At 36.4% G+C, this 18,572-nt stretch overlaps 4 protein-coding genes and 1 non-coding gene across 6 annotated transcripts; 1 reads left to right on the top strand and 4 right to left on the bottom strand.

The window, feature by feature from the left end:
• Positions 1 to 88: 88 nt before the first annotated feature.
• LOC121788848 (ras-related protein RABA1e-like) lies at positions 89 to 990 on the bottom strand. The gene is made up of 2 exons (XM_042187447.1): positions 661 to 990; positions 89 to 205 (listed from the first exon to the last, which is right to left on the bottom strand). The coding sequence occupies exons 1-2, from the start codon at positions 879 to 881 to the stop codon at positions 181 to 183; spliced, it is 246 nt and encodes an 81-aa protein (XP_042043381.1). The 5' UTR covers positions 882 to 990; the 3' UTR covers positions 89 to 180.
• Positions 991 to 3,100: 2,110 nt separating this feature from the next.
• Positions 3,101 to 10,771, bottom strand: LOC121788846 (50S ribosomal subunit assembly factor BipA-like). 2 transcript variants are annotated; one of them, XM_042187445.1, is made up of 19 exons: positions 10,353 to 10,770; positions 9,589 to 9,663; positions 8,816 to 8,966; positions 8,663 to 8,731; positions 8,373 to 8,545; positions 7,946 to 8,083; positions 7,222 to 7,347; positions 6,898 to 6,996; positions 6,582 to 6,702; positions 6,348 to 6,411; positions 6,111 to 6,165; positions 5,903 to 6,027; positions 5,578 to 5,651; positions 4,577 to 4,626; positions 4,252 to 4,338; positions 4,073 to 4,123; positions 3,908 to 3,991; positions 3,583 to 3,633; positions 3,101 to 3,448 (listed from the first exon to the last, which is right to left on the bottom strand). In XM_042187445.1, the coding sequence occupies exons 1-19, from the start codon at positions 10,704 to 10,706 to the stop codon at positions 3,365 to 3,367; spliced, it is 2,031 nt and encodes a 676-aa protein (XP_042043379.1). In that variant the 5' UTR covers positions 10,707 to 10,770; the 3' UTR covers positions 3,101 to 3,364. The 2 variants fall into 2 exon arrangements, 1 of the variants encoding a protein (XP_042043379.1); XR_006047942.1 differs by lacking the exons at positions 3,101 to 3,448; positions 3,583 to 3,633; positions 3,908 to 3,991 and having other exon boundaries at positions 4,095 to 4,123; positions 4,252 to 4,350; positions 10,353 to 10,771.
• LOC121788850 lies at positions 9,998 to 10,092 on the bottom strand. The gene has a single exon (XR_006047943.1). It is a non-coding gene; the product is annotated as a small nucleolar RNA snoR113 (small nucleolar RNA).
• A 1,090-nt stretch (positions 10,772 to 11,861) lies between the features above and the next one.
• Positions 11,862 to 13,012, bottom strand: LOC121788849 (LOB domain-containing protein 2-like). Its single transcript, XM_042187448.1, has 2 exons — positions 12,331 to 13,012; positions 11,862 to 12,104 (listed from the first exon to the last, which is right to left on the bottom strand). Exons 1-2 carry the CDS (start codon positions 12,956 to 12,958, stop codon positions 12,043 to 12,045), a joined length of 690 nt encoding a protein of 229 aa, XP_042043382.1. The 5' UTR covers positions 12,959 to 13,012; the 3' UTR covers positions 11,862 to 12,042.
• Positions 13,013 to 15,795: 2,783 nt separating this feature from the next.
• On the top strand, positions 15,796 to 17,749 carry LOC121788847. Its single transcript, XM_042187446.1, has 4 exons — positions 15,796 to 15,951; positions 16,377 to 16,541; positions 17,054 to 17,272; positions 17,371 to 17,749. The coding sequence occupies exons 1-4, from the start codon at positions 15,808 to 15,810 to the stop codon at positions 17,710 to 17,712; spliced, it is 870 nt and encodes a 289-aa protein (XP_042043380.1). The 5' UTR covers positions 15,796 to 15,807; the 3' UTR covers positions 17,713 to 17,749.
• Positions 17,750 to 18,572: the final 823 nt, after the last annotated feature.

Genomic DNA, 18,572 nt, shown 5'->3' with positions numbered 1-18,572 from the left:
AAATTCTAAGCCTTGGATCCTAAATCCCAGGCCACCAATGATCTCAATGCGAAGTTGCTAATATTCTACTGAAGCAGAAAACGAAACACTAGTCCAGATCGCTGGCTAGGATGTGGAGACGTTTGATTCCATATAAGAGTTAAAGATATATTCTTCAAAACCCCTCTTCTTTCTCGGTCTTCACCAGTCTACCACCCAGTTAATTCTGCTAAGATCGCATTACATTTCCATTTTAAGTATATCTCGAAGACAAAATATTCATGTACACTAATTTAGCATACCTAAAACAAAAATCCATAAGTAAATCAATGAGAATTCGATCAACATCGTGTTCCGATCAACTTAAGGAGTCCAAAAATTTGTAGATCAGCTTAATCTCAAAAGAAATCTAGTTTCTTCAATAAAATGCACCGCTGATACATAATACAGAGAAATCTAAGCTCAAAAAGTGTCAGATCTAAGCAGATCATGCTATTCCCAAAAGCAATGGATCTCAGGGGAAAATAAAAATTACTTGTACAAACTTGGCATTCACATCACCGGGAAACGAAAAAATTGAAAACAAAAGGAGTGATCAGCAAAAGCAGAAGATGAGATCTCGAATTTACGAGGGCCAAAAAAGCAAAGCAGAATGAGCACAATTAAAGAGCAATGACGTACCGTTCCTGGCCAGCGGTGTCCCAAATCTGAGCCTTGATGACCTTCTCGTCGACGCGGATGCTCCGAGTGGCGAACTCGACTCCGATGGTGGACTTGGACTCCAAGCTGAACTCGTTGCGAGTGAATCTGGAGAGCAGGTTGGATTTGCCGACGCCAGAATCGCCGATGAGCACCACCTTGAACAAGTAATCGTAGTCGTCTTCTGCTCTGTAGGCGCCCATGAATGCTTGTAATGTATAGGCAGGAGAAGGGTTTAGAGAGAGAGAGAGAAAGAGAAGAGAAGAGAGAAAACGCCGAGAGAAGAGGGAGATCTATTCATACTGTTTATAGCTGCGTTTACTGTACCTACCGTTATAACCCGCTTTTTTATTATTTTTTCTTCTTCTCTTTTCTTATTTATCGAATTTATTTTTATTCTTTTACCGTTTATTTCTCTTTCCTTTTTGAGTGAGGTGCATGTTTCAAAGTACTTTATTTCTTTTCTATATATATATATATATATATATATATAAAATTGGCCGATTTTTTTTGAATGAAAAATTTGGCGAATTTATTTACTCCGTACTCTGTATTATGAAGATAAATGAAAAGTTGAAATGTAAGAGCGACATCCGGCTACATACCGACGGACTTCCCAAAAACACCTCCTACCACGTTATAAGGATATTCCACTGCACTGTCACGTCATAAGGACATCCCACTGCACAATGACGGATATCCACAAGGACATTCCGACAGACATCCACAATAATAAAAATGCACAAAATCACCAAATTAAACAATTTACGGAATTAAACAATTTACGGAATTAAAATTTCGGCACGAATACGGACGGAGAAAGTGCAATGATAATTTCATTAAATAAAAAAAGTACATTTCAACAAAAAAAAAGTCTAAACAAATTACATTATAAATATCAACGACGACCCATCCGCGTCCATAGTTCTTCAATTATATCGTTCTGGAGTCGAATATGGGCTTGTCGTTGGCGCATGTCTGCAAATGCAAGGACTCGATCGGCCTCTTCATGGGGTATCTCCATACGTACATTGGTGATGGACATGCCGTGGCTTGGACCGGCAGCATCAACATCATCATTGGCCCAATCAGTCAGTGTTGGACCTTCATCTTCGACAATCATGTTATGCATGATAATACATGCGTACATGTTATCAGCAATGCTGTCAATATACCACAGCCGTGAAGGACCCTTCACTGCCGCCCATCGAGCCTGTAGCACACCAAATGCCCGCTCCACATCCTTGCGCGCTGCGTTGCCTCCTGACGACCCGCAAAATAGATCTTCTTTTCATCTGTTGCGCATCTGATCATCTTCACAAAGACGGGCAACATAGAGTATTTCCCATCCGCCAAATAATAGTTCATATTGTGCTGGTTGTCGTTGGCGACGAAACTGACGGCGGGGCCAACGCCCATGCACTAGTCGTTGAAAAGGGGCGACGATTGGAGGACGTTGATGTCATTGTTCGACCCGGCTACTCCAAAATACGCATGTCAAATCCAAAGCCGGTAGTCAGCTACCGCTTCAAGGATCATCGTAGGATTCTTGTCCTTGAAACCGGTAATGAACACCCCTTTCCAAGCGTCGGGGCGGTTCTTCCACTCCCAATGCATACAATCTATGTTGCCCAACATTCCCGGAAACCCGTGCTGACTCCCGTGCATATCCATCAGAGCCTGACAATCTTCGGGGGTAGGCTTCCGAAATTTTAATTCCGTAAATTGTTTAATTCCGTAAATTGTTTAATTTGGTGAATTTGTGAATTTTTATTATTGTGGATGTCCGTCAGGATGTCCTTGGGGATGTGCGTCATTGTGCAGTGGGATGTCCTTATGACGTGGCAGTGCAGTGAAATGTCCTTATAACGTGACTTATAACGTGGCAGGATGTATTTTTGAGAAGTCTGTGGGATGTCCGACGGGACATCCGTCCCGTCCCATTATGGATGCTCTTATTCCCAAACAATTTCTTCTCTATTTTCTAAGGTTGACTTTTCGGTAACAGTTTTGCTGCTGACAAATCGTCATATCTACGTTTTTATTTACAGAATTCTAGAACAGAAACGGCATATTTTATTACAATGCGAATTTTTTAATAAATTACTGTTAAAACGTATCGTTGCATTGAGAAAAAGAAAATCAAATTATATTGCCAATGCATATTCAAGGAATCTCAACTTAGTCGAAGTAGCTGGAAGAAAAGAAATAATTTTCCTGCTTTGATCAGGTTCTTTATAATGTAAAAAGAAATTACTTTAAATGGAAAAGTTAACTATTATCCAATTTTGAAAGAGTTACGATTATTCTTCGAAAACAATTCAAAATTATGCAAGCTGAGACAAAGTCTTATAAATATAAACGTGTCGGCCATATATACTTATCAAACTAAGAATCATCAAGCTGTAAATCAAGCCAATCATTTAAATAGAAGTAAATTTTTTAATCTCTGGTGAAAATTCAATTCAGATTATCAATGCAGTTCAAGAATCCTAAAAACTGTGTGTGTAGCAAATTGTAAAACTCTCAACAGTGTATAAACAAAGTAGGATGTTGGAGTTCTGTATATATCTTATTGCATATAAACTCCATCAAATATATGATACATCTTTACCTCAACTGCGGCTATGTTGGAGTGTAGAATAATTATTTCAACTCACAAAATTATACGTCTTTGGGTAGAAAATCAATCCTTCGGCCTTTTACTCATTGTTTTTCGCTTGTTAACATCCAGGTATCTCTTCCTTAACCGAATAGCATTTGGTGTAACCTGCATAGCCAATACGAAATTTGCACAAGATCCGATTATGCAAGAAAAACGTGATATAATTCTTCCTTCATTTACTCAGACGAAGGTGAAAGCTGTGCACCAAATGAGTTCTGAGTACAAGAAAATGGGTATACCTCAATGAGCTCATCAGATGCAACATACCCTATCGCTTCTTCGAGAGACATCTGCAAGAAAAGTGCAGCTTGTTATTTCTCTTTTAAAAGCATAGATGCGACTCTTGGATAGAGTTAGGAACTTCGATTGTAATTTCTAGCATTTTCATACATATTTTTGTGGATTGCAGAAATTCATCGCCTTTGGTTTACAAAGGGGTTTTTTTGTGTTATTAAACTACGAATAAGTTTCAATTTTCATATAACATCCAGATAGCCACTTCCGCACAAGAACAAAGTCATACATTAATAGTATGATGAAAATGAAATGAATTAGAGTGCATACAAGGCGAGGAGGGGTTAGTTTCACATTCTCGTCTTTGGATGCAGCACGGATATTTGTTAGCTCCTTACTTCGCACTGGATTAACCTGTGAGAAGAAATACTTGATGTTAATCAACTGAAAACCACCAGTAAGAGTTTTAGATTAAAGTAATTAGAAAAAAATTACATCAAGATCAGTATCTCGTGAATGTTCACCAATAATCATGCCATCATAAGCCTGCAAGTACATGAAACAAGGATCAAATTCTGGCCCCAATAATACCGAGTAACTAAAAATGTCATCTTATCTTCATTTGCACATTCGTCGGCAAATGACTTTAGAAAGTAGATATAAATAACAAAAACCTCCATTCCGGGTTTGACAAAAAGTATTCCACGTGGTTCTAAACTCATCAAAGCATAAGATGTGATAGTCCCATATCCCATTGAAACCTGTTACATCAACTATAGTTGATTAAATCAGGTGCATGCACAGAGTGAGTGAATTACAAACATAATGATCAAATTATCTGATAAGAAAGTCATGTGGATAAAAATGTAAAACAAATTTGACGGACAATGTAAATAAAAAGGTTGGCAGCAAAACCTAAAGAAGCTAAAAAGATACTCTTTTTGGGAACAGAATAAACAGCGGGACTAGCATATCATTAAAGGTGATATGATAGCATACCAGTACTCCTTTTCTGACGTTTCCGAGAGGACCTCGATATTTCTCATAGGCTGCAAGATGACATATACACAAAAGAAAAAAATTAATGAAGGAAATATATACAAATTTACTCCGGTAAGAACTAACAGAAATCAAACAGATATACTTTATAAGCAAGTAGATGGCAGAAAAATTAATGCCCTTCTTGGTATGATGGAATGAAGATAGGAATGAAATGACAATTTCTATGCATTTTCATTCCATTCCATTCCATCGTACCAAGAAGGGTCTAAGTTTCCTTGTAAAACATATACTCCCCTACGTCCGCCATTAGGAGTCTCATTTCTTGGTGGCACGGGTTTTAAGAAATGTTAAGAAAAGTGGGTGGAAAAAAGTTAGTGGAATAGGGGTCCCACTTGTATATATTAGTTTTAAATGAAATGTGAGTGGAGTGAGTTAGTTGTAGGTGGGACCCTATTACCATTTATGGTAAAAGTGAACCGGGACTCCTATTTGCGGACGGACTAAAATGGAAAAACGGGACTCCTATTCGAGGACGGAGGCAGTAAATTGCAAATATTAAGTCCACAAAAAAAACAAAATGTCTCCATCCAAGAAAAATAGAGCACATTTGCCACTTTTTGTTGTCAACGAAAAATAGAGCACATTTAAAAAAGGAAAGTTTTCAACAACTTCTCTCTTAATTTTTTCTCTTCTCTCTTACTAATAATATGGACCCCACATTCCACAAACAATACTTTTCTCTTACTTTTTTCTCTTCTCTCTTACTAATAATATGGACCCTACATTCCACTACCATTACTTCTCTCTTACTTTTTTCCCTTCTCTCTTACTTTACCAATTCCACATTAAAACACGTGTCATTCACAATGTGTCCTATTTTTTGTGGACAGAGGGAGTATAACATTTTTATGATCATCATGAAATAATAGAAAACAATCAGTAATATAGAGCACAAAAATAATCAAGACAGAGTGGTAAAAGTTGATCAGAGGGTGTACACAAGAATGCGCGGTGCATGAATCCAGTGCCACGTGTATCGCTGTTGAAGACACTTCTATAACCAACTAAGCCCCTGTGTGTAGAAAATATTTACGGAAAAAAAGTCCAATGAAATCAAAATTCTTCCTTAGTCACATTAATTCAAACAGAAATGTAAGAAACTCAAAGAACCAATAAATAATGCTACAAACTAGAATATAAAATTAGTAGAACATGGGAAGTGTTACCTAAAAAATAACAAGAAAAACCAGGACACGGTGTAAAAATATATAGGAAAGACATACTGAGACAGAGAGGAGATATGATACGAAAAAAATTATGTACCTAGAAGGACAAGTCAAACAAACTCTAGTCCTACCAACACTGCCAGGGACTGGACCCATGTCAGTAATTTCTCCTCGCCTGTGAGAAAGAGCTTCCATGACTAAACCTACATGCTCTTCATTCACCTGGAATGAGCAAATTACAAAACTCAATTACTGCAATTCCTGAGAGGTTGGAGAAGCACAAAAATTTGTTTCATCACAATCACCTCTACAGTCACTTCTTCAATTGGCTCCAGTTTTTGTCCTTTCTCAATTTTATACCTAATAATATAGAAAATATCTCAAAGGCTATAAAAGTAAAATCAGATGTTAAGGCTTTCGTGCATGAGCATTAATTTGGCTTTTTATATAATAGATACATAAAAAGTGGTTAAATATCAAAATATGGTGAGTAACCAGATGGTGTAGAGGAAATGAGGAATCAATACAAATGAAAAACTCACATGACTTTGGGAGGTGATACAGACAACTCAAAATTTTCACGCCTCATGTTCTCAATCAAGATACCTGTTTGATAATTGTTAGATTCAAGGCAAGCATAAGAAACTAAGAGTTGATGCAGAGATGATATGAACTGCAATAAGCCCGGACGAGAAGTTCGTAATGCACTAATGGTAAAGCTAAACAAGCAATCGAATGTAAAAATTACACTTAAGACATCTGATAAAAAAACTTACCCAACTGAAGTTCTCCCCTCCCTTGAACTTCATAAGAGTCTGACAAACCAGGAAGCACATTTAGTGCAAGATTCCTCTCAGATTCAGCCATCAGACGATCACCAATTTGCTTTCCGGTCAACTATAAATTTCACATGCAATAGAATTACATCATCAAGAAACTGGTAATGATTTGAGGTGGATTATAAAGACTAGAAAATTCTATAAGGACGTCATACCAAAAAACAAGGACATTCAAAACTTTCGAGCGACCAAATAGAATATTAAATGCAAACGTGTATACAGCACACAGAGTAGAGGGACAAGAAAGTCTTACAAAAGTTCCATCTCGACCAGCCAATGGTGAATCATTCACGCCAAAAGTCATGGAAATAGTTGGGGGGTCAAGATCAACAGTAGGTAGAGCAGTCATGACCTACAAAAACCTAGAGATGTCACTGACAAGCTCTACATATTGGCGATGCACACCATGAATGTGAGAGAATCCAAACAATAAATTTCAAGTGACCAGTTATTTACTCAATAAGCCCATGCTTGTCTATTTGATGATAAAAGAATATAACAATATACGGTACTGAATTCAATTTTATGCAGAACTAGCATATCAAGTAGATGGCAAAAGCATAAAAAATTCATGTACCCCAACATTTGCTATTGTGTGCCCAATCACTGGACTGGTTAACCCAGCCATCGACACTATATCACCAGCACCGGCACTATCAACTGAAACAATACTGGTTCCCTTTTTTTTCATCAGCTTCACAACCTACAGGAAAAAGTTCAGAAAACATTGTCAAACCAACACGGAAACTAGTGGAAAATAGCAAGCATCACTTCCTATCTTTGATTGCAAGACAAGAACATAAACATAAAAGCCATAGGCAATAATATAGACAAACTGAAACCTCTTAACTTTATCATTTAGCATATTTACAAAAAAAATACTGTGCTCATCCTATTTTAATAGGTCTTAAGGTCCAGGAAGGCACGGATTCTAAGAAACAAATAGTTTTATTATGAAATAGGAAAGAGAAGGTAAGTTTTTGTTAGGTTGTATTTATCCAAAAAAATTTGGAGAGAGGATTCATTTTAATTAATAAATTAAGAAAGAGAGATAAAGCAAGTGGTCCCAATGGCTTACGGTGTTAAAGTGAGTTGAGCCAGAGTGTTTGTTATGCATTCCATTTCCATTTTAGGTAGTGGTTTATTGAAATGGGAGCATAGATTTCCCAAATAAGGTCAGAATTGGCCTATTGAAATTGGACAGGGAGTACATCACATAAAATGCGCCCAGAAAGGACTTCATAGACAAACAGGCAGGGCAGAAAGAAAAGTAGGACACATTGTTATGCAAAGGGACAAACCTTCCCTTCTTCAGTTTTGGCAGTCCCAGAATCTGTAGCGTGAATTCCATGCACTCTATCACCAACTTGGAGGATTCCAGAATAAATACGACCAGTTAGAATTCGTCCAACATAATTATCTTTTTCCATCATAGAGACCTGAAAAGAGCTGTCAACCAACTTTCTCAAGGTTTCTCTGCTAAAGTGCTTATATTTGGTAAAATAATATTCTGCAGTATGCCAGTACCTTAACACCATCAACAAACGATAAGGATATGTAGAGGAAAACATGCGAGATACATAGCTAAGAATGCTAGATACCTAGCTCATTCTTCTTTAATCTTTATACATGGAATACATGAAAGTCTATGCATGTGAATCCTACATTCTACAAAGCATACAAAAGACATGAAGTAAACTTGCAAGGTTGCAATATCTCAGCACTGACCAGCATCTGAAAAGGTGCATCAAGTGTAGCAGTTGGCGGACGAACGTGACTTATGATTGCATTAAGCAAGTCGGACATATTCCTAGCATCCTCAGGGGGATTCTTTGTATAAGTGGATGAGGCCCATCCTTCCTTTGCAGAAGCATAAAGAACAGGAAATTCTAATTGCTCCTCTGAGGGAAAGGTATCCAGCAAATAAGAACAATTAATATATGCATATGTGAAGTATGATCAAGATTCAAGGACTAGCCTCTACCAAATGAGACTGTTATTACACAAGTAATATGCACCTGTGGCACCAAGATTGTCAAAAAGATCGAACACCAGGCTCTCGACCTCACTACACCTTTCTTCAGTAACTACACATACAACATAACATTTGTACATGTAAATCTAGAAGCATATGATATTTAATCAATCATCACTATTATTTGATATTGTACCTGAAGGTCGGTCTACTTTGTTCAGAAGAAGCAGAGGCCGTATACCATATTTCAAGGCCTTTGCAAGGACAAACTTTGTCTGTGCCAAGGGACCTTCGCCAGCATCAACAACTAAAACTGCTCCTTCAACCATGCCCATGACCCGCTCAACCTTTCAAAAGAAAAGATAGAGTGTTCAATGCTAAAAAATAGTACATCAAAAAGCTGCAGCTTGAGCGTGAGCATTGGCAATTTCAGAAGTTTAGACATAAGTTGCAATCTGCTTATAGCACAATTCCATGGGTCTAGCAAGAGAAATAACATTTGATGCTAGGAAGCTAAACCTCCATTGCTGAGAACTAGAAACATAAATTGATCCAACAAACAATTTGGTGACTGAAAGATCTGAGAAAAAATTAATTATTTATCAGGGTATCATTTCAAGAGCAAGCAAATGTTGCATCAGTTCCACAAGGGTTTACCCAGAAATGACAGTTTAAATCAAACATTAAAGATCTCGTGCTGACAGCACAACATTGATAATTTAGTGCATTCTACAATGTTTCAGCAATGACTCTCAATACCTAAGATTCCATGTTTCTAAAAGAAACAAGCCTGAAGCCCATATCAGCTGCTTCTCTAAAAATAATGTTTTTTTGAAAAAAAAAGGGGGAGGCAAAGAAACACAATCGCAGATTCATTACTAGAGAAGGGTTTTAAACTGGGGCTCAATGCAAGGCCTAATGGTCTACAGTGACAAGCTATCCACATATTTCTTCAAAAATTTGACTTACTTCACCTCCAAAATCTGCATGTCCAGGTGTGTCAACCATGTTCAGCTCATTCTCTTTCCACGAAATAGATGTTACCTGCAAATTATGATTGAGAATAGGAAATAGGATATTCTAAAACAGACACAAAAATCAATTACTAAAGCATTTCAAGATATACCACCAGAACTTTCTCATTTCTTGTTATGAATGTGACCCGTCCACTATTAAAGAGCATATCAACTGCTAGACAAATCTAATTACAGTAATTGCATCTTAGGAAGTTACCAAATATCAATCATAACAGAAAAAAAATGTCACTTTTTTTTCTTTTTTGCCCATTTCTATCTTTCCAGCCCTCCTCTTGACCAACTGGATTATTCTCCACTGTCACAGACTCACAGTAGTTCATCCACAATCTAATCATGTACCATTGGCTCAGAAGTAATACCTCAGACATAGTTTCATCAATCTACTACCAACCAAATAGTAGCAGCCGTAAGTCCGGCCTTTTTTTCGTCACCGCCAATGGAAATCTCATTTATGTATCAAAAGCAAACAAAACCTTAGGCCACATTCAAAGACAACATCTAATTCCTATTTCAAGACTTCTTTACCAATATCACTCCATCTTTTTCCTACATCAACTTACTAAAGCATCGATCTCACTCAGCCTACCAAAATCACCATCAATTCTCCTCATATTTCAACGGCTCAACCGAATAACTAAACACTTATTCAATACCTGATCCAGAATCAACAAAAAAAATCTAGAAAACAGTAAGCACCTTGGAGGAGATGGTTATGCCACGCTCGCGCTCGAGGCTGATCGAATCAAGAGCTCGCTCGTGCGGGATATCGGCGCCGCACTGGCGGAGGAGCCGATCCATGAGCGTGGTCTTCCCGTGATCGACGTGAGCTATTACGGCGACATTGCGGAGGCGGCTGGGGTCAACAACGGTTGCGTGATCGTTGGCGGTCGACGGAAATGTGGCAGCGCCGGTGGACGAAGAGAATGGCCTTGCGAGACCCGAAGCGAGTGAAAACACATAGGGCTTTCGATAATTGGCAGAGTAGGAGGAGGAAGATAGTGATTTTCTGGCGGCGGCGGAGCACAGCGAGCGGAGCAGAGGACCCACCATTTCTTGCGGAGGAGAAATAGCTGCTGCTTCAGCTGAGGTGAACTCTTTTTGTAGGGTTTAAGACCTTTTTCCCCAAATTTATTTTCTTTTTTCTATGAATTAAGGTTTAAGAGGTTTTTGTCTTTATCTATGCTTTCACATGAAATTTTTTAATTCACATGAATTTTATCCTTTATCAATTTCTTTTATTTCCTTAAGCAGTTTCTATTACTACTACTTTGTAGTTATATCATTAGTTACAATTATTTATATAAGAAGATGTGTGTTATTTGAAGTTGTGAGTATTTCATGATTGAATATGTGTTATTATTAGATTTATAAGATTGAATTCAATAACTTAATCTTATGTAGATAGTCTTATACTATTAATTAGTCATAACTATCAATCCTCCTTTTCCTAAGCCTAGTCTCACAATTTAATTCTAGATAAATAATTAATAATGAGTCATTTAAGTCCTTCTGCCAATAAATATTTCATTTGTTTTTTTACTATTTTTTGAAATGAATCTCATATTTTGCTAATTTTATTTCACTAACATTTCATTATAAAACTCGTATGTAAAATTATAATTCACCTTTCACTAACTTTTTCCCACTCACTTTCTTAAAATCCGTGATATGTCAAATGTGGACTTGAAGTAGTCAAACACAACAATGCTCACACGCTTTGCGGTTTCATGAGCATGCACTGGTTGGGTGTTTGTCTACGCATGCTTGAGCACGTTCATTTGTGTCTTAATCACAGGAGCTCTGGGCATGTTTTTGATTAATTCAAAAATATAATTTTCTTTCTGTTATTCTTATTTATAAATACTTTTATTCTCAATTTTATTTTATTTTGTATTTTAGAATTTTCGTTTATTTCAACCATTTAATTCATTGTTTTGATAAAATTTTAGTATTGTTCTATATATTTGTCAATCAATGATATTGGAAGTTTTTTTTCAACGAGAATCCATTTTCATTTATAACTTCAAATACAAAAATAGCAGTACTAATTTTTAACTTGCTAGCCTTCTCTTTTTTAGACTAACAATCCATAATTGGAAGTTAACAGATAAAAAAAGAATAAATATGGAAAAAAAGAAAAAAAATAGATTAATACTAATATAAGTACTTAATTAATACTAGTATCTTAGTGCTTAACAGTTAGTAGATAGTGCTCAAAAGCAAGTTTTATTAGGATTATGAATATAAAAAAATCCATTTTATGGAAACAAACGATTAGTTAAAAACATGAATTGAGAAATTGAATCCGCAATCAATAATACGAAAACATAGTATTTTCTCCAAGAAACTAAGTTAACTGTTGATATGTGATTGTGAAGCATTGTATCTACGAACTGCCCTCCCAAAGGGTGCTTTCCATTGACTTGGAATCCAGAGGATTGTATTGACCTGCAAAATAGGGGTATAGAAAAATAAAAATAAAAAATATTCCAAAACAAAGTATCAACTATTTTAATTATGCATTTTTCACAATGCATATATGAATGAAAGAAGACATAATTAGAATATGATGGTATGTATGATATATATAGGCCCTGGTTTGAGCCTTGACTTTTATCAGATTATTAATCAATTGTGATGACCATGATTTAGTAAGTCTTGGCTCGAACACTACCTGCAAGAATGCATTGCTGGCTGAAAGCATTCGACAAATGTTGCTGAGGAAGGAATATAGTTGTGCCATTTTCCCTTTCTGCCCTTTGTTTTTCAGAATCTTGATGAATATGGTGATTTGGAGAATATCCATAAGTGCAAAAATCCACCACAGAATTTCCATTACCAATAAAATTATTGTTTGGGTTATTAGTGTTTGTATTCACAATTTTGTTGCTATTGTTCCATCCCATTAGGGCTTGTGCTGTGGCAGCCTTGTACACTATGGTTCCTTGATTTGGTACTTGGTGATGAAAGTGTTGATATTGGCTCTTGTACAACCTCAGCTCCTCACAAACCCTCCGGTAGTCTCCAAACGGCCCCAGCACCGGGTCCTTCTGCCGCCCTAGGGCTTCCCACACGAGCGAGTCCACAGCTACCTTCCGGTCCTCCTCCCTGAGGCTCGTGATGATCTTTGTGACGTTGCTCACACCAAATACCTTGTGCACGGCCTGGAACTCCCGTGTCCTCTCTACGGGAAAGAAGGGTGCCAACGTGCACTTCTCCGTGCACCTCTTCCTCTGGTGCTTGCATGACGCGCAAGCAGACGTGTTGTTAGCCCGTTGCATATCTAACTGCAGCCTTGACATCAGTCTAGGAATGTTTGTCCCTTTTGTTAATTAACTAACCAGGTTTCATTACCACATGGAATATACAAGTGCATGGTATACAACAAAATAACTAGTTTTATAAGGTTAGTATTTAATAAAGAATGAAAAGATTGCCTACATTGATTGGATAATAAGCACAGCAAGTTGAAAACTAGTCATCAAGAATATGTTTAATATAGAGCATGGAAAGATAGTCACTAAAGCTAAACTTCTTTATCATAGAAATAGTTTTTATTAATTTGTAGGTGGCTCACACGAAGAGTAAGTTAAATAAGACTAAATGTCTATCGACTATATATCAAGTTATGGAGTACTAGTATTATTTTTTTAGTTTCTAATTAGCTCTAGCATTTAATGTTATCGATATATGTCACCAAAGTATTTATGTCAAATTTCCTTTTCTATGCTTGGATCAGTTTTCCTTAGGCTCATGAAAAATCAATCTCAAAGAATCAGTTCTATTTAGAAGTAGAAGCAAAGGCATTTATATTTCAACTTGTATCTCTACAAAAGATAATCAATGCAGTTGATGTTTCAAATGCATATAACTATAGTGAAATGTCGAGTACTTGTCTTAACATGTACACTTTTATCTGCACATATAATAGCATCCACTATATATGGTCGGATGTAGATGAGGTGTCAAAAGGGTAGAACTCTTGTGGTGGTGGATACGAGTTGGGATAGCTGTTCTTTAGATAGTGATAAGCAATTAAGCATTGTTATGTTAGGAAAAGTCAAGACATGATAGTATGAGGCTATTTCTACATAATAGTGAAACAGATTACTATGCTATATATCATGTGCTCGTTTGTACACATAGTTATCTAACTGAACGTAAATTAATTTGATTGAATACCCACAAACTATATCTTAGGATGTCTTGAATCATTTCTATTTTGGGCTTTAATTGTTGTATTAGGCTCAGTTCGTCTCTTGTGCCTATTTATAGAGAAGTAGGGCAAATAACTTTGTATCTGTAACACAAAGTTAGTGAACCACGTAAATTCGGTGTCTCTTTACGTTCTTTCGTTTGTCGATTACACAATTGCCCTATTTGTCGGAATTCATCTCCCGCCAAAAGGCATTTCCTCTTTACGTCACCTACTTTGCGAGTTCCACTTCCACATACTTCTCTTCCAACCCCTGACCTGTCGCACGGTCGCACCCTTGATATGGTGGCGCGCCCTACTACGGAGAGGGAAGTTAAAAATGGCTCCAAATAGAAAGGAGAGTAAAATGAGAGGGGCATACAAGGCAGAATGTTCCCTAGACTCTGACGTTAAGAAATTTTCTTATGGCTAGAAGAAATAATGTTAGGGTTATCAGGATGAGAAAGATAAGAATACTAAATATTCCGGGTTAATAAAATTAGACCAATGCAGTAGGCAGTAGCATTACTAACATGGGAATCTAACCCTCGAGAAACAAGGATAAATGGGCTTATCTAGGCCTAACATACAATCAATCGACAATATAGTGGATATCATGAACTTTGGCTAATTCTAGATTTTTCCATTAATTTTTAAGTTTTGGTCATAAAGATTATCAACTTTGATCAGATTTTGGATTTTCACATTTGACGATTCCAGTGGAATGGATTTCCATGTCGCATTAAGTTATTCTTATGTGACATAATTACTTTTTATGTGGTCACTTTATACGGAATTAGTACAATACAAGAGAGAAAAGAAAAAAATAGTTACAATAATATTAGTGGATAATATTATCCACACTTAGTAGTATAATATAATGTTTGACAGAATAGTTTTTTTAAAAGAAAAATAGACTAATTTTTATGAACATACCAATATATATGACAAAAGAAAACTAAAGTTTTAGAGATGGATGGAGTATTATGATAACAAGGTCCATCAAATAATTAACTATAGAGTACTGTTATAGTGGAGAAAGTGTGAGGTAGCTAAAAATGAGGATAGTTGAACTATTGGATAAAGAAAATAGAACTAAAGTGAATACTGTAGGCGAAAGCTTTGGGATTAATTAATAGCTTTCGCATACATATGTCCCATGATTTAAAGCCAAATTTGGAGTAATAATAACTACTATAGGAACACCAAATATGATAAGATCGGTAGTCGAAAACAAAAAGTACTATCAAGAAATCCTGGGCTTGGGAATAATTTGTGAAAAATAAAGAGGCGTGCAAGAGCTTGTGTTAAGAACTTGGGTCAGTGTGTGTGTCTGGTCATGAATCCCAACGGTCGATTTTCCACCGCTTATAAAATTAGCGATAAATTAAGATCTCACTGATCAACACTCTCTCGAAAAATGGATCCGTCTCGATTACTCTGTTCTTTCAATCTCGCTGGCAGCAGCCATTGCCGTCCAAGCCCAAGGTGAGGGAGCAGCGGTAGGGAGCACCTTGTTTAGGATTACGTCACGTCGCCTTATTCATAAATTTTGGAATTCTAATTAGTTAAGCCCAACTATACTCATTGTATCTTACTAGTTTAATTTGTTTATTAATCAATGTTTGAGTAATGTGATTGATCTACATCACATTTTTTTTGTAGATTAATAATGATCCACAACTTGCAATCAACTGTACCTTCACTTTGCATTTTCCTATTACACTATGATAATATATGATTACCATTACATTACATTACATTACACAAATATTTTAAAAATTTATTCCCCACTTTAAAACGATATTTAATAATCCTAGTTCTTATAAAGTGAAATAAAATAGAAGAAACAATAAAGTAAAAATATACTACTAGTATTTATTACTCCAATCAAAAATTTTGTTTTGCGGGTACTTTCTTTACAAGTATTTCCCTCTTAAATAACGGCGCTCGAAGATGAACACAGCTCTGCTGTGTCAATTTCCGGCAAATTTATTCACGGATTACGGCAATAGGTTGCTGAAATGCAATTCTTTCGGTAAAAGGGTTTCTTTCATCCGTCGCTGCATAAAAAATGAGACAAAATCACAACCCCATCAGGTAACTGACGTTTCCTTCAAATAATTCTCTATATTTTGCTTTTCTGGATTATGTCAACATTTTCTTTGTTTAATTGAAAAGCGTTGTTGGATACGTATCCAAAAGCAATTTTTAATTAATAATTATTGATTATTGTTAATTTTCGCTACCGGAATTTGATTGAATGTGGAACACAAAAATTCAGCGAATTTATCCTGTTTCTCCCTATTTTTGTTGCAGTGTAAATAGATTTCCATGTTTTCTTTGTCTAGCTTAAATCGAACAAGAATATTACTATTGATTTTCTGCCAAAAGTATAAAGTTGTTGGATGTGCTATTTGTGCGGGCTGAAATTTCATCTAGCTGCAATTGGGTGATGGAAATAAAGAAAGTCACACATAAATCTTGTACTTATATGTTGCAACTTTATTCCTTATTCATAACAGGGCTTCTCAGTTCTCGCAACAGATCCTCACCCTCAGCTTGATATTGGAAGTATATGGAGCTCTATGGGTTTTTATGTGTTCAGCATTCACGTCCCGTTGAGTTTTGGCGGTCTTTCTGCTGCTGCAAAGATATTGCATCAACCCGTCCTCGATCCACAGACCGAGGTAAGCATACTGTTTGTGATGCTGAAAGTGAAGAATGGAACATACTTGATTACTCATAATAAGATGCTAGTAATGCTTAATGATTGTGGACCTATTGCATTGAAGTTTGTAGATGTTTCATTTTGTATAGAGTCAATTCTTGAAGCTATTATCTGAATAAGCATGCTGTAAGAATCTTCTTCTTCTCCTATTTTCCTACCAAAATGAATAATGCTTATGATAGTGATTAGTGACACTCATACTTTGAGTTTTGTATATCTGATTCCACTATAGTATACTATCATGTTTTGGACTTGGAATTGCACAGTTGGATACATAATATTATTTCAGTGGTTTAGATAAGGGAATCGAATGGCTAATTTGTTTTAGCATGAAATGTTAGTCTAGATCCTAAACTTCATCAGTGTGGCATATGAACTTCTTTTGTCATTGGAATATGATGTTGAGGAAGTCTTTTCTCAGCAGAGCTTACGATCTTAATGATAGACCTCGTCCGTTTCTTTGCAGCACAGGCATTCTTCATCTTCGCAATCCAAACCTTAGAGCTTAGCATTGTTCTGCTGCTGCTAAAGTGCCCCGGTAAGCCTCAGTATGACCTTAAAGATTTCTTTCGTGCCAATAAGTCTTCAAAACAACGAAGCTGGCTGCTGGCATCGGTGCTCGGGTTTGGAGTCCTTCTGTCATTGGTCTTTATCACTTCGTATTTTGCTGAGAGATTGATTGGACCCAAGGTATATTTATTCACATTTACTTCCATTCATCTCCATGAACTAATTTTATGATTCATTGGGGGTACATATGTTTGATACTGATTTTCTCGACATTACAGGATGTGAACAATCCATTCCTCAAGGATATTCTCACCGGCAGCTGGAGTTCTGCAACCGCCTGCGTTCTTGTCTACTCCATCATCACTCCGTTGCTGGAAGAAGTCGTGTACAGAGGTTTTCTCTTGACATCTCTTGCCTCCACAATGAACTGGCAGCTAGCGGTTGCAATCAGTTCCGTTGTTTTCAGTGCATCCCACTTCTCGGGCGAGAACTTCTTGCAACTCCTCATTGTTGGATTCGTGTTCGGATGCTCTTACTGTTGGACCGGGAACTTGAGTTCATCGATATGCATACATTCTCTGTACAACGCCCTGATAATGTATCTAACATTTATATCATGAACAAGGTTTCTAAATCCGTTTTGCTCTTCTATCTGTAGATCTTGTTTCGGTAGTGTGATTAAAATTTTGACTTGTTATGTGACTTTTTCCATAACTATCCGCTTGTGAAAGACTATGTACAAATTTCATCGGACGTACAGGATCATCTCACTTGTGCTTCAATTTCACAACCTAATTTCTCACAGCAACTTGTTTGTTCGCAGAGAAAATGGGAAGCGTCGAGAGGCAGGTGAAGGCAAGAACTAGGGAGATCAAAGGCCCTCTTCAACAAGGGTTTCAAATTTGTTAAACATTCTTGCAAGAAGGGATGACACAAGGTCAAGCGCATTACAAAATAGTAGTGATTTTTTTTCAATTAGAAGTCATAGGGTGTTTTTTTTTTTCTCTTCCTTGTGTGCATATTTACTCTATTTGATTGGCTATTGTTTCTCTTTCGTGTTCTTTTTTGTTTTAATTTTATTTAAGAGTTATTGTAATATAATCTTGTATGTTATATCAATTTGGAGTATCAAACCATCATTTTTATCTTAATTTTCATGGATCAAGTTGCATGTACTATATATTATTACTATTAATATGTTTTTTTATTACTATAATTTAGATGGTTTTTTTTATAGGATGTATGTTATGTTTACTCCCGCAAAGTTAAGTCTTCCACTGAAAATTCATTCTACTTCCGTCCGATAATCTTAATAAGTAATCGCAATTTCAATTTTTTTGTGTGGATAGAAAACTTTTATATCTTGTAGCTAATGGAGTAATGTTTTATAAAGAAAACATCTAGGAAATGAGGGAGTTTGCAATATAATTTTCGAATAACATTGTAATTAGCTCAATAGGTACTCTCTTTCTTTATCCAA

Source organism: Salvia splendens, unplaced genomic scaffold (genome assembly GCF_004379255.2).
Source record: "Salvia splendens isolate huo1 unplaced genomic scaffold, SspV2 ctg1163, whole genome shotgun sequence".
NCBI classification, from domain to species: Eukaryota; Viridiplantae; Streptophyta; class Magnoliopsida; order Lamiales; family Lamiaceae; genus Salvia; species Salvia splendens.
This window is presented reverse-complemented; position numbering and strand designations above follow the sequence as displayed.